Raw genomic sequence first — 17,253 nt, 5'->3', positions numbered from 1 at the left:
CCTTCTTTGTATGCAAGTAGCAAATTAAAAATATCAAAAATAGGTAGCTCAATTATAAAATCAATATTATAAAAATGCCATTAAAAGCAGATTATAATACCTACATAAATATTAAATTTTACCATTATGTAACTTTGCCAATTTTATAATTAGAAAAAAACTTTTTATACAAATATTGTTTGAAAAAAAATACTCTACCTGAATCCGTATAAAAAAATTGGTATTGCCATTAAAAAAAAGTAAGTTGTATTGCGGATGCGCGTACTGAGAGAATTTCAAATTTGAATTTTGCCTGACAATGTGTATTTAGGTACACCCTATTACCTCCCGAAAATCCCATTTCAATCAAAAGTCATCCAGAGAAAATATTAAGTGTTACATCATATCGTGAACACACTGTATGTCTATTACAATAAATTAGTAATTAACTAATCAACTAAATATTAAATTCCTTTATTTCTATTATTACTTATAGTCGTCCTAATTTACCTATAGATTTGGATACAAAATATAATTTTTTATTCTTACTCACTTGTAATTAATTATATCATTAACAACAGGTACACTCCCGTAAAACGATATAAAAATCAAAATTAGAATTACGTATATTTCAATATTCCTAGTACCACAGCTTTTTTGCACAGATAAGTATTTAAGAATTCTAACAATCGGAATTTGAACTATTACATTACCTATATAAAAGGATAAAAATAAGGTGGCTTAGTATAGCTGATGAATCTACGCTTTGACTGTTAAAATTGTAATTACCTACTTTGGTAGTGTTACGATGGAAAAAATATATTTAAAAACAAATTACTAAATGTGTGTACATCATATGCGACTCGATTTAAAACAATTTATTATGGGAATTGTTGTCGTACGTGGTACAAGGTTTAAATTCACCAGATCGAAATCTGTGTGCTACTATACACATTTTAAAGTACATTAGAAGCACTGAAATGTACATAAGTAAAAAAAAATTATTGATTTTCACGAGTAAATTGAATTCGCGGTCTCATTATGCACTGTATGCTTAATATACACTGTAATATTATTATTACAGTGTACACATTCACGTCGGCTTATTATCGGTCGAAATATTGTACTCACACATTTTTACACTATTGTTTGACATCATTTTACCATATCGCAAACCACGATCCTACTAAATTTATATACATAATTTAAATATTGATAGAACACTGAATATAAGTACAGGTGCATATGGGAGATTTGACAATATTTACTTTAGACCAAAATTATATTATGTTTATATATTCCCACACTCTGCTCGCATAAACCCTGCCTCTTTATAAACTATTGTATTTTGTGTTTGACAATGCTGAATTATAACAACGGTCATGTACAACAGCTGTGGCTCATTATACTATATACGAGCATAAACAATATAACATTGTCATGTGTATAATGTATTAGGTAGTAATTTATAATTGCACGATATGAACTCATAAAAATACTGATTCATCGATACAACCATAATATAGTCGCTCGATGATAATAATATACATTATACATTATATTTTTAATATTATAATAAACATAGAACTTGTTTGCACATCAGCCTTCGTCAGTTACAAATAAGTCCGTTTCAGTGTACGTATAGAATATATTCTTAGCACACATTTTCAAAAACTTGTTTCTCATCTTTAATAACACCTCTTCCACCCGTCCATCGAAATATGTCTAGAATCTAGGTCTTATAGATGAAGCGAATAAATACATGAAAAAAAAAAATAATACTCAAATGAGGTTTTTTTTAATTGAACGTACAAGGTACAACGGCCATCGGTTATTTTAGAGTGAAATGCAGAGTAACTCGCGAAGGTATTAAAAACTGAATACTCGACCAGCAGTCCGTTTTTTGTCCATTCATCAACTTTTCAAAAGAATTCATTTTTTTCCATTTCAATTTTTTCTTCTTATAAATTGAAGCATTTGGACGAATGATGAGTACAGAAAACACAAAGCTACAAAATAATTATAGATTTTTTTTTCACTATAAAATTACAAAGTAGTAAATAATTACGAAAATCTATTGATTGTTATTGTTATTGTTCTTTTAATATCATATTATATTTATGAAATAAAACTATACCAGATAGTTAAAAAAAATATATATTTTAATTAATAACGTAAGTATAAAACTAATAAATAAAACAATAATGATGAATCACAATACATAATGCTGACTTTAAATATCCACAAGAGTAATGCATTCGATGTAAAAATTAACTTCTATTACGACAAACCTACGAGCTACACCTCGTATTTACGACGTGGTATAACACTGTATCTAATAACATGGATTTACCAATTTAATATTAATAAGTTTAACAACTTTTATACGATCACCAAACGACTTGTTTTAATCGTATAGTATAACATTCGTCTCACGCGCATAATATTTAAACTGACTATTTTGGTGTAGATACATTGTAAATCTTTTATTCTATCAAAAAACTTTCAATGCCGTGTGTCACCATATGAATTCATTTCCGTTACGTTTTTCAGCCGTAAAACTTTATAGCAAAAAAAACCCCCATTCTTATAGTGCCACAATTTCGTCGTTGTTCACGTAGTATTATAGGTAGGTACGTGTGACAATAGTGTTCAAAGCAACTTACTTTAATATCGCATCCAAATGGTCAGAAATTTTACTAAAATAAAAACAATTGAAATGTAACAAAGTGTATTATTTATTTATCATACAACTACCTAAACGCGGGAGCGCGTCCAACGGCGTAATGAATTTAAAATGCGTAAGGGTCTCGAGGACCTAAGGTGAAAGTCTTGTACACCAAGCAAACTATGCCGAAATGGAAAAAAAACAATAATGTGAGTTTGTAACATAAAACTCTTTGTGTGGGGGATTATGATACTGAGAGGGACGACAGCAACAATGACGTTCAGAATCGGTAAACGCAAAGGGAGATCACGCACCGTTCTAACGGGTTTTTAAAAGGTTATATTCGACCCTTCCACCGAACGCTTCATCGTTTTTAAATATTGCATACAATGTGTAAGGGGAAAAAAATTATAAATAAAAAATTCCATTTTTATTGCACATTTATGGCCGTAAAAGTGGACATTTTCCTATAGTCCAAGCACCTGCATGACATCGATTATTTATGGCTAATTAATATTTAGTGATGTTACTTAAAACCTTTCGACCAAAGGGAAATCATTTGTGTTTTTTTTTTATTTTTACTACTATCATTGTGAATTCAATATCCACACTCTATTATTGTTTTACCATCGATTGGATTACATTATTAATTAGTCAATTCGTTGCCCATTGATCTGCATAAATAAAATCAAATATTTAAAACGCATATCAGATGCGTTTAAATATTTTATTCAAACATCCATGGTGTTTTACACTCCAAATAATAATCGTTTAATCGTACGATTATCACGTTCCGTGAAATCCCGTGCTTATTATAGGATGTGCAAAAATAATAATAATCCTGTGAACTTTACGTGCTGGATGTTAATAAAAAATATTATTATGAACTTCTTAATAAAAAAAATTTTACTTCGTAAAAAAAACACAAAAATGTAGTAGAAAAACACTAATTAAAATTATGAAAACAATTTTTAAGCCACGTTAGCTTGCTATAACATTGCTGGTTTTAAAATGATCAGACTTTATTCTAAACTACTCTTTTTTTATCAAATATTATATTTTGTGTTATATCTTTTTTCCAGACATTATATTAATTGTTGTAATATGTTAGAATTACCCACCAAAATGGTAACATATTCAATATAAAATCACATATATAAAACTACTTAACTCGCAGTATATATATTTTTTTAATTTTAATTTCTTAGTTCATTTTTTACATATTATTCTGAAAAAAGAAAATAACAAATTTGTAGGGCATATTTTATATTTTTACTTAATATATTACTTAGTATATATATTATATAACCTAACTTTATAATTAAAAACGAAAATGATCATCAAGTTTTAAATTAATTTTATGCTAAATTTAAAAACAACCCAGCTAAGATTAATTTTTTAGAATGCGATAATAATCGGTTTCAAATGTAGGTAATGAAAAAATTGGGAAATACTGTAACATCCGCTTTTTTAGTACACTTGCTCTGAGTGATCAACCCAAGGTGCGAAAAATGTTCACTTTTTTAAATTAAACACCTTAATATATGGTTATACACGATTATTTTGATAATGATTATAATCAAGATAAGTCACATTATAGGTACGTCACAACATAAATAACTTATTAAGTACATTATATATTAATTGTATGAAAAAGTTTAAATAAAAAAAAAAAAAAAAAAATAAGTATCTTAGACTCGTTAACCACTGTTCTATTTATTATCACGATGATATGCTGAAAATGAATAAAAAAAACTGCTTTCATAACCATGATAGCCTTGTAGAGAAATTATTGGAATACATTTGACTTTTTGAAATATCACACAAATTTTTGATGATGAAAACTAGATAGATTTAATTTAATTTCATATAATACGTTGTAGAATGTTTATAAGATATTTTTGCGCATCAATAGTGTCGTCGACAACGTTGTTAGCTGTCTATTGAACAAATATACGATCACAGTGGAAATTACTCATGGTCATGTTGTTTTGAGAATTTTGTTTCTTAAATCATATTTTATTTTCAGTATGTGCCAACCAAAACATTAATACATAATTCTGTTTTTAAGATTTTGTTGAGATACGTCAACGTTCTATGTATTTACACTCAAAAATTGAATTAATTTTACTATTAATGTTATACCTTATTATAACGTATCTACCTAAATTTGATTTAATAGGATATTCTATGTATTTATAGTGATATCGTCCACGGGAACATGCCATGGTAGTATTTACCTATCTTATTTTCGAAATTAATAGTACAAATGACGATGATTTGAAAATATAATTATCATTGTACGTGAAGCATCGGAAAGAAATAGAAGTTAGCACTTTTACTTTTTGGGATATTCCTGGCATCTCGCATCCCTATTTTTTGGTGATAACTGAGCTTAAGGGTTAAAAAGAAAAAGAGAATCTCATTTTGGCTTTTTTCCATTTCAAAAAGCTTACACACGCTGCATACTTACTCTTGCCTGGTTAATATAAAAAGGTTTTTCTCTTTGAATACTCCAATATGCAGTGGTGTGAGTACAAGACTAGTAACTTATATTGACTGTGGCACAGATAAACGACCGATTTAAATATCATTTTTTTTTCTTTCGTTTGAGCGGTCTTGATGCGCATCACAGTTAGGGAACCATTACGATATATATATTTATACAAAAATTTCGAAGGATATGTCATGAGAATCGGTCGTACATTTGATCACTGCTTGTGCAATCCCCACGGGAAACCTAAAAATATTATTTGTCCTTATATTTATACACTACATTTAATCTCATGCAAAATTCAAAACTGTGGAGTGGAAAAGTAATTTTTGACGTTTCGTTTGAAAATTCGACATACATTAAATTATTTATAAATTTTTCGTTCGTATGAAGTTCTTTGGTGAAAAAAAAATTAATGCATTATTAATAAATAACATTTTTATGTTTTTATTATTATTATTATTATTATTATTACTTATTTAAAAACGAGAACCATATACGATATGAGTGCTTTTAAGCATCATCGGAATCATAATTTGATATTTAGATTATTACTCATGTTTAATGATGCGTGTGTCTAAACTCTAAACTCTGAAGTAATCATTAAGATATAAAAATTAGGTTCACACAGTATTTTGAATTTTGAATTACAAAAATACATAAGACAAATTTAAAATACCCACAATATAAATGCCATTCTGTGTTGTGAAATATTCTTATAATGTTATAGTGTCCTCAAATACTACTCTATTATTATTATTATTATTATTATCATAGGTTTTTAATTTATGAAATTCAATTATTTTCTATAAGGCATTTGCAAAACCTTTTATCACAAATACTTACCGTTATTGAGGTAATTTTAATGCTATTATTTTATTATTATTTTTAATGGTCTACAAGTTTACTCTGCATAATGTCTGCTAAGCAGTGAGTATATTTTTCATTCATTTAATAAATTTCTAGAGAAATAACTAATTTCAAATATCCAAGCTCTAAACTCCTAAATAATTTAAAGTAGGTAATATAAATAATAATTTCAAATATAAAAACGTGTTCCATCAAATGTAAAGTAAATTTTTTAAATATTTAAAAAAATCTTTGAATATGACCAATGAATGTACGTTTTTGTCAGACGTACATTGTATTTCCTTCATAAATCGATTTTAATATTAACTGTCATAATTTTCTTTTGTTTACAGAATTGGACAACGCCGATTTGTATGTACCAGTTGATCCGAACAAGATCCCCAAGTTCTTGAACAAGCCGAGCACATACCAGGTGGTCACCAAAGATACAATTGTTTTACCATGTGAAGTATATAATCCGGGTAAGCTTAAGTATTTATTCAGACTTAAATATTTACATGTAGTTTTTTAGCACAATGTTATTTTATACCACCTACCTACACGATCATACCCAAGGTAAAAAATATTTAAAACAATTGTTCGTTTAAAAGTACAAAAATAAATTATCAACATACCTGCGAATATTTAAATAATGTAATATCTCCGCTAAACGATACATCGTTATAGACGCTTTTTGTAGAACAATTTAAAGTTTATGATTGTTGACGAATATTATGCTAATTTTGATCGTCATGACTCATACTTGGGACATGGGGGTAAGTCTAAAAATGGAATGGAGAAAAGAAACTATATTAGTTCTAAAATAATTATGTATTTTTTTTCTTGTATGAAAGTTTTTCAACCACTAAAAGTGCTTTTAAAGTTTTATACAGTTCGCTATCGATAGGAAAATGAACACTAATAAAAAAAAAGTAAAATAGTATTTAACATTTTTCTTGATTGCAAAATTAATAGTTTTGGAAAAGTTTACGAAAAACCCATGCAAGTACTTGCAATTTTGGCAAAATCATTAAAACTTATTTTACTGTACTTACTAAGTGCTCTTGCAGTTTTATATGGTACTAATAGAATACCCATCATGACACTTACGAGATTAAAAAATGTGTATAACTTAACAATAAAATTCTAAAGTGACATTAAAATGTTATAGTTCCTATTTTCCCATATTTTTATTATACCTAATGAAAAACAAATCACTACAATAATAATGTAATATTTCCGTTAAGTATAAATATTTTTTTTTTTTTTTTATTCAATTTACAAAAAAAAAATTAGCTCCTGACATTTTTCTATTTAAAAACAATAAAAAAAAACTTTTTACAAAAATAACAAAGGTTGTTCTTTAAATAAGTATTTTTCTTATATATTCCCTTACTTTATCGTACATTCAACGTACATTAACGTACAGAAACACAACGTGACGTATCTACTATCTACCTGAAAATCAATAAACATTTTTATCCTTTAAACACTTTCACAACCCACGTATTTAATTGATTTTACCAGTCACATAGTTAATTTGGTCACCATCAATTTAAATTAGTATTTTTTATTTGTAAGTCAACTTATCTAAAGAATTTTCAAAACAACACCTCATCCACCAGACGAATGTTCTATGTATATTATTAATAGTTATTAATAAATTTGCTTAAGTGCAAATATATTATATCATTTAAAATCCAGTGGAATAATTTAAATTTAACATGTCATGCGTATACACAGTATATAATATTTACTACGATTTTCAGTTAATGAAATAATTCAAACCAGTATAGTGCATTTAATATTGATATGGAAATTTAATTTGGCGGTCATTTCGTATGAAATGCGTGCAGAAGTTTAATGAGATTGTACTTCCACGATGGGCTGGTGGTGCCCAATACAATTTAATTGAAAACTCGTATGAGTTTGGTGTCGTGTTATTCACTAGAGAATCGCCTAAAACCGTTTACATACAAAGTTAGTTTCGTTATCCACACTTATACCCGATCGTGCCGCCAGTGTTCACAAGACGATATTGTTTTGACTATAAATTCGATTTGTAATATAAACAGTTTAAAGACTTATCGACTAAAATTCTGTTTGCATAATGTAGGTATATAGATTTGTTTGATAACGGATTCCAATATTAAGACTAGAATGCGAGTTTAAAAAATAAATTTGTCTTGAAGGTGAACATATTATGATATATTTCATTATTGTCCTTCAGTTAGTTTTATTTAAAATATTTTACTTACACCATGATTCATAATCGTGTATTTTTTCACGCTATCCACCGTGGGTACGTTTTAAAAATCTAAGTCTTCTATTATAATTGTTATTTTGTCAGTAAATCGGACAGTCCGATTATATTATGTCAAGTTTGATTTTACTTAAATACTTTTCATTATTTACGCGTCACAATTTGACTTTGGTATATTATGATATTACTATAAATATTTATTTCACTTTAATGTCGCGGTGAACTTATTCTCAATGCAATAGTTTTTTATTTTTGCACGTAATTGTGTCTAGTTAAAAAGTTCATGCATTTGAAAAATTTTGCATGTATTAAATGTTATTAATTATTACTTATTATTTATTAATCATTTATATAACGTTGCGATTCTTGCCCGGTTCTTTTATTATTATTGTCTTTGATTAAACGCCTTGTCATACCTTAGACTAAACTATTTACTTTTGTAACCAAATATTTGTCGAAAATTCGATAGAGTTTATTGTTATCAAACAAACGTATGAAATGTAACGCGATAAAAATATAATAGGAAAACTGGAAATTTATCAATGGGCCTCATCCGTATTTGGGCAATTGGGCCAATTTTCAGTGTTTGACAGAATATTGCTTTGATTTAGAATTTGTGGATATATGATGTATGAATCAGCAAATATGAAACATATATGAGTACACGATTATGTATGATCACAATATATATTGATATCATGCTATAGAAATGAGATTTAATTCAATTTAAGTGCCTGTGCAATTTTTACCAACAACAACTATTCTCCTTTTAGATTTTGTAATTATCTGCAACACATAAAACAAGCTAAAAGTATATTTTGTCATTATATTTTATTTATCAAAATTGTTAATTTTGACAGAGTAAATTATTTTTCATTATTTTTTTAACTTATATAAAATAAATGTGTTTACATAAACTTCAATAGAAAATGTAAGCTATTTGTAATTTTAAGTGAAAATAATAATGTACTTTTACATAATGGAGCAATATTTCAGTTTATAACAAAATAATATTATGTAAAAATAATGAATATACTTGGTATATAATAAAATTTATTGTAATTTGTGCATATTATATGTGCTAATGATGTGAGCTCAGTTAATTTGTCATATAATTCTCAATAATTGAAATTAAATGTGCGATGCAGACTATGTGGCACAAACTATTTGTGGTTCTTTTAATACTTTGGAGCAGATTGTCTATAGGTACAACTTAAATAATATACAACATTGGTAGCGCTAATTTATTACAAGTACCATAATTGTTGCATAAAACACCGTCTCACAAATTAAGAATTAACCCAGTACTGCTTACAAGTAGAAGTAAATAGAAAGTACTATTATTTCTAAATAAGCCTAATAGATCTACAGGGTGTCCCAGGAGGATTTATCAATTGCAATATCTCCCAAAATAATGGTAATATCAAAATTCTGGTTTTTTATTAAGACTCACAGAGATAAAAACTACAATTATTTCATATTTTAATTGATTTTAATGTTTTGGTAAAAAATTTTAAAATATATTTTTTTATTTGATTACATATTTCTAAAAATATTAAAGATAGCCATTTTGTAGAGTTTATTTTTTCTGAAAATATTGACGTTTCAAAATTTTATTTTCATTAATTTCCTGATTTTTAATATTATTTTTATTTTCGTGAAAAATACGAATTATTTAACACCGTAATGTTATCAAACATGTGACCCGCCGCGCCGCGCGCATTCCCTTAAGGCCTGCCCAATACCATCAGTGTTCCTAATAGTTATAAATTATAATCATATTTTATTTCTTCAAAACTAGAAAAAATATTAAAAATAAGGAAATTAATGAAAATACAATTTTGAAACTCCAATATTTTCAAAAAAAAAATGGCTATCTTTAATATTTTTGGAAATATGTAATCAAATATAAAAATATATTTTAAAATTTTTTACAAAAACATTAAAATAAATTAAAAAATGAAATAATTTTAGTTCTTATCCCTGTAAAAATTATTATAAAACCAGAATTTTGATATCTCCATTATATCGTGAGATATCGCAATGGGTAAATCCACGTAGGATACCCTGTATAACCCTACACTGACTTACATGTTATGTTCTTGCATAGAAAAAGATTTCTTATCGACCCACCAAGACTGTGCTACCTACAATTATAACAGATTACCCGTAGGTAGTATGAAACAGAACTAACCCGAGATGGTCTGTCCGTTAGACATAAGATGAATTAATATAATGATTAAATGTACTGTTTTCTTGATTAGGAAATTCTGATGATTTTTTTTAAATATACCTTCAAAAATACCATGTTTTAAAATTCTTTTCATTTCTACTACCTACCTATGAAGTCTCCTGCGAGGCTGTGACTAAAACAACTTCTCTTTTTCAATTGACATTCTTTTCTTTTAGTATTATAATCATTTAGAGGAAATTTTTATTTTTTTTAATACAAACAATTAATACTTTTTTCGTTTATAAAATGTTATTAGTAGCTATTAAAGTGGTTTTACAAAAACATTTCAGAGATATAATATTAGATCTAGTATTTATCATACTTATTGAACCATCTTTACTAATTATTTATACTGATGAATTAATATCAATTATTAAAATGTCCATCTATCATGGACCAATTAATTTTCCTTAATACACAAAGTTGAAATAGAAACTAATCATTAGAAATTTGATTTTAACAATCCGAAATATTCAGGACAACTATCTGCTAATTAATTTAAATCTCAGCATAATTTAAAATTATGGTTTTTATATTGTACATTTAAACATTTTAAAAATCAGATTTTAAATAACTGCATCATTGAAAAAAAAGAACGCGCATCATTTTGATGAATCGACCTATATACATAAACAAAAATCCATTGATGAATTTTGAAGTTTGTTACCGTAGATAAGATTCATCATTATCTAACACATCTATTGATTTGTGGTTTTTTCGATGTAACATAATAGTATTTTCTTTAGATATATACGGCTTATATCGCCTACATTATAGGTATTCGTCCACAACTGATCGCCGTGTAAATCGTACGAAAACAAACTGGTATGGGTGTGATTTGGTAAACATTCACCTATATACTCGTATGTAGGTGCCGTTATCGCCTTACTGCCGACGAGTAGAGTATGTTTCTCGCATTCAACCAATGCAGTTATTTGGAGAACATTGAAAATTCCCCGCAGGTCGCACAATAACGACTGTTTACCGGCGGTGGTAATGGGTATATTGGATATACACCGTGCCAACCACGTCGGCCATATTATTATCATTTGTTCGGGTGTATATATATATATATATGTATGTATGTATATACCTTACCTACTTTATAATAACAATAATAATATTATCATTACCATGATATTATTTATTTTTATCGCCACGTGGCGGACAATATATAATTCGGTTTCACTTGCACCCGCGCTGATTACGCTGCAGCAATAATAACGGCGATGGCACGCCCGTCATTAAATTATTATTATTATTATTATTATTATTACTGTTATGATTGTTATTATTGTCCTCTAGTTCTATAGTATTCGTTGCCCAACGATAACCGAAAATCATTTCTGAAGGTTTATCTACGCATCCACTGCTATCAAATGCCGAAGGCAACTGCACCGTCAATACGATTGTCATGTAGATATTCTATTCTACTATATTATATTACGAGTACTACCCATTGAATTTAGGTAGCATTAGCTATTATTTTTTTCAATTACTTACCTATAAATTGAAGCTTCACTGTAGGTGCCTACCCATGTTATTATGAAACATTCAGCAAATACTTCAACGTGAGATAAATTCATCACGAAATATAATTTTGATTATTTTTTTTTTTTGCTGCAAATTTTTTTTTGTGAATGTGCATGTGAAGTACTTTTGTATATTATGTATTTGAAATATATGAACGAGTTGTGAGGTTTAGTATTGTGTGTTATTGCATGATTCATGGTAAGACAGTTTTTTCCTCCTCCCCCCACCCCCCTCCCCGGTTAGTGCTTATACTTGTTATACTTGTCGACAAGTTCGCAAAAACTTTTTCGAAGTGGGTTTTGGCGACCTTATCCTCCATAATGGTCATATAATAATAATATTATTGTGTTTCATGTCCCTTCTCAAATAAAAGAAATATTGAACGCACCACTGGACGCCACCGCTGCACCTTTTTGTGATACCTCTCATTCGAAAGTGTAAAGTGATATGAAATATTTAAATATTGTTATAAATTCAGTATTTGTAAAATCAGTTGTATCGGTTGGTAAGGATGGCGTTCATGTTTTGTACATCAGACAGCCATATGATGTGACATACCATCATGATGATGCTATGATTTTCCGTAGTCTTAATATTTCAACGTTTGTGTACCGTCTATATTGGCCGTACGTCACACTGTGCCGGTTTGTAAACTTAATCAAACCTTCTCATTCGCCGTTATCTTGTTTTTAATAAAACCAAGTGCAGTTTACATTAATGCATAATGAATTTTCTTATAATTTTTGTGAAATGCATAATATATATTAAATATATATAATTAGGTAGTAGATAGGAACTTTGTAATGTAAAACGCGTTCTGTATTCTCTAATAGGACGAACGAATTCTCCTAATAATTTAAAATGGTATCATGGCGACTGGAATGACCGGACAGTTGGAATACGCGTGTCCAAGGTTGATGAGGTATTTCTTTTTTCACTAATCGGAGAGTGCCGTGCAGCGATTTGGTGTGAAGTTCATAATAATATATAGTACGACCACCGTCACCCACGTCCTGACTTTGTATATTATACTGAGGGAGAAGAAATAGAAAAGGACTTCCGAATTTTGGCCTCTCGAGTTCGCGCCGACCCTGCCCGCTATCGTATATGTCTACATTTTATTAATTGGTGACGAACACGCGATATCGTTTAAACGTATTACGAGTACGCGTGTAAATCCTTCTCGTTATATTATTATAGCCGAATTATGGTTTGGCCGACACTGTACACGTGATCCGCAGTCAGTCCGACGGCTGTTAAACAAACTCGCTCCGGTAATAATAATGTAACGCGCGGTGGTGCTTTTATTGAAATTAAAACAGCCGGAGCTGGTTTTTTACTCTCCTTTAACGATGCGTTTATAAATAATATTATGATTGTACACGCCAAAGACATTATCATCACTATCCGAGCGATCGGAAATTTTCCTTAACTACCACGGCCGTTTCCACCGGGCCCAGATTTTTGTTTCCCCCTTCACTTTCTCTCTAACTCTCTCTCTCTTTCTCTTTCGAAAATGCGTTGACCTAATTCTTGGATCGTAAGACGCGTGCCGTATTATTATTATAATTATTTATAGCACAACAATGTAATAAGCGCTCAATTAAAGGCCGTTCGAAATTGAAGTAACACAATATTTCCTGGGAAGGGTTGCTTATGTACATTTATACTTCGCTTTATATTATTATTATATTATCCACCTTATTGGCCGGATCCGGTGCTTGTTATATGAAATTATATTTGGACCTGTATAAATTACTATTGTGGCGATTGATGCTAAAGCTATTGAGTATTTACCGTAAAAAAATATAAGCTACTCATAGGTACACTAATGTGTAGCTATTGAAAACAAATAGATAAAATATTATTCACTAATGTAACGAATATTGAGTTATACTCATTAATTACACATTGCTAGATATATTTATAAAACGGTTAATTCGTTTGTTTAAATATTCATAATAATTAGTGATATACTTTTAAATACTCAATACTAATGTAGGTTGTAGGTATACTCTATAATAATTATTAATTATTATTATGATAATATTTAAAAAAAAAATAGTTGAATGATATCACACTTACCTCTCACACTTAACAAATGTATTCCTCTCTTCCCATTATTAGTACGATAAAATGACTATTAATAATAATATATACCTATTTATAATGTACTATGCAACGTAACAAGATTATCACTGATGTTAATAATAATAATTATCATTATTACTCGTATTATTGTATTACTTTCTTGTTTATTTGGTATTAATTATTATAAATTAATAACTAACACAACGCTTATTTCGATAATATAGTTCATAGAAAAACGCTAACGTTTTAAAATGTTACTATTACGAATTGTTACTTATATTTAAAATCAGAATAAAAAGTTAAAAAAAAAAAAACAATTTTTGTTTTCAATATTTTACCATATCATTAATGTTCATTAATCTCATACAAAATTGTTAATTTTTGATTATTACATTGCTCATAGCCAATATTTGCATATAGTATTTCAGTTAGAGATTTTAATTGGATATTAATTAAGCAAATAATATCCAATTTTATTTATCTTATTTGAACTTAGCAGGTTTTTATAATTATGTGTATCTATATAAATTATAAATATAATGATTAATGAAATATTATGAGTAGTTTATATTTTATTCAACTATCGGCTTTATTACAAAATTTGTTGTACATTATCTATGTGTAGTATCCATTTGTCTATATAGTTAAATAAATGTCAGAGGTACTTTGATTGATATTATTTCAATTTTAATTTAGTTACCTACTCGTGGATACTAAAAAGTTCTCAATATTGTCAGAAAAACTTTTTAGAACAGTTTATATTTGTCCATAAAATATATACCAAATTTTATCAATAAAAAATTATTAAAACTTTGAAAACAAATATTTCATATCATCATTTTATTCACATTCAATGTTATATTTACTGCTTGTACACGAGTTCTTGAAAAATCTGAAAACTCAATTGAATTTTGCTGATCTTTGTTCTCAACTTATTACATTTTGACAGTAATTGGAAACTAATATACTTCTAGTACGTATACATGAAAACGAAAAATTCTTTTCAGTTGGACCACTTGAATAATCGAATTTAAAAATGTAAGAAAACGGTCATTCCTTACACGTAGTGTATGTAGTTAACTATTTGGAGCGTGCCATTGTTTTAAGTAGTCTAAAAGACTGGCTACAGGTGCGTTAGCCTAATTAAATTTGAAATCGTATATAATAGTATTTGAAATACAATTCTACGATGTTTGTTTATTATATATGATATGGAGTTGTAAAAAAATGTATAAATAAAATGTTTCTAACATTTATTGTGCTATATATTATACTTGCTGATCTTCGTTTCCCGTTAAAAATACTAACTCTATGTGATTCAAAATTTGTGTTGAATTCGTTGTTTAATACCCGGTTAGTCGTATTCAAAACTTCTCGTAACAAATTGCCATGGATTTACCCTATATTAATCTTACAGGAATAAAATTATATTCAATTATAATATTTTCTCGAACTAAACATGAAACAGTGAAACATCTTTTTTAAATTGGTACCTAATAACAAATTTCTAATATCTTATTAATCCATACTAAATGTTATAACCAATAGCAACCCTAAATGATTTTTTTTTCAAATTTTTTAAATAGTAAATAAAATAATAGTCTATACTATTGTAGGTAAAGAGAATTAAACGTCACTTGGGTTTGTTAAGTAGTCTAAATTTAAAAGTTCTTGAACTAATGTAATATTAATCTAATTTTTTAAACATCTATTTATTTCAGAATAAATATAAATCGAGATCGTCACCTGACAACTGGGGCATTGCCCAGTGGCCTGAATTGAATATACAAAAAGTATCTCGTTGGCCATAATTCTATAATTTTATAAATTTATAATGCATTTCATTTTTGACTTTTTGATGATATGAGCCTAAATTTATATGATTAAGGGATAATCGTAGATTGTTTTCTACCCTTAAATATCTAAAAATAAAAAATTAATAGCGTGTCATTTTTAAAATACATATTTTATTTTTATATGTTTATATTCTTATATGAAAAACTTATTTTACTTCCAGATATAATTAGTATTATATATTATCTAGAATTAAATTTGTTCGCATGATTTGTTTTACAAAACAAACATTTTTTCCGTTTTAAAGTTAGTTAAACGTAACCAAACGAAATATGAATATTGTAAACAGTATGGAGCATAATTAATTTGTCAATAAATGTAACACTGTAAAGATAGTTTCCTAATTATTTAATGAAGTATATAATCAATGCGTTATTCCTATTTAAAATTATAATAAAAATATGAAATCTTCTTAAGAATAGTAAATTCTAAGAATAAAAATTTCAGTTGACTTCGTTGTTCATTTATTAATGTTTGATAAAGTTGTATAAAACATATGCACATTTAGTTTTAGAATTTCCTGAGTAAAGTAATTATGTACATTTTAATTAAATTACCCAACCATCTTACTGCTGTGACCTAATAGTCTAGTATAATATAAAACACTCTATTGTAATATAATGAATGAATCAAACATGAAAACTGTGTTGTAAATGTATGGAGTATTGTCTATTGTTTTATAATAGGTGACAAATGTAGTTTAATAATCAATTAAATTTCCATATTTTGCAAATCTTGCAAAATATATTTATTTTATTAGTCAAAAATAATTATATTTTAGTATTATGTCTTGATATTTATTAATTCAACATAAAATATAGTTTTAGCATTTTTAATTATCTATCTACGAGTCATAACCAGGCATTATTAAATACATACTTCAATTACTTGTCAGTTTATGTTACTGCCATTTTCTCTACTAATAACAAAATTTGAAAGTTTTTTCATCTGTCGATTTACCTATGGCTGTGACTAAAATTAACGATTGAAAGGTAACTAAAAAAAAATCCATCAATACTATATTATACATATATTCTCATAGAGATTTATATATAGCAGTAGTTTTCAACATCAAATACGATTTAAAAAAAAAAATGTTCACGTATTTGAGGAAAGCTGTATAATAATGGTCAATGATGGGAAAATAGACACTTTGAGAGGTGTTATCGGATGCACTCTTACAACATGAAAAGTATATAAATGTATTTATTTTTGTGATTTAATAATACGTAATTGTTACGATACCATACCATACCCCTTCCCTCAAAAAATAAATATATATTAAATTC

At 27.7% G+C, this 17,253-nt stretch overlaps 1 protein-coding gene across 2 annotated transcripts in view; it reads left to right on the top strand.

Moving 5' to 3' along the window:
- LOC149060369 (limbic system-associated membrane protein-like) overlaps positions 1 to 17,253 on the top strand; it is a 589,994-nt gene that overhangs the window by 478,826 nt on the left and 93,915 nt on the right. For both annotated transcript variants that reach the window (XM_089220603.1, XM_089220597.1), the window contains exon 2: positions 6,344 to 6,472. In XM_089220603.1, the coding sequence (XP_089076729.1) occupies positions 6,344 to 6,472 (129 nt within the window). The remainder of the gene's footprint in view (positions 1 to 6,343; positions 6,473 to 17,253) is intronic.

The sequence above is a fragment of the Diuraphis noxia genome, unplaced genomic scaffold (assembly GCF_037042655.1).
Source record: "Diuraphis noxia isolate RWA-SAM2 unplaced genomic scaffold, SU_Dnox_SAM2 contig0001, whole genome shotgun sequence".
NCBI classification, from domain to species: Eukaryota; Metazoa; Arthropoda; class Insecta; order Hemiptera; family Aphididae; genus Diuraphis; species Diuraphis noxia.
The sequence above is the reverse complement of the archived record's forward strand: the minus strand, read 5'-3'. Positions and strand labels throughout refer to the sequence as shown.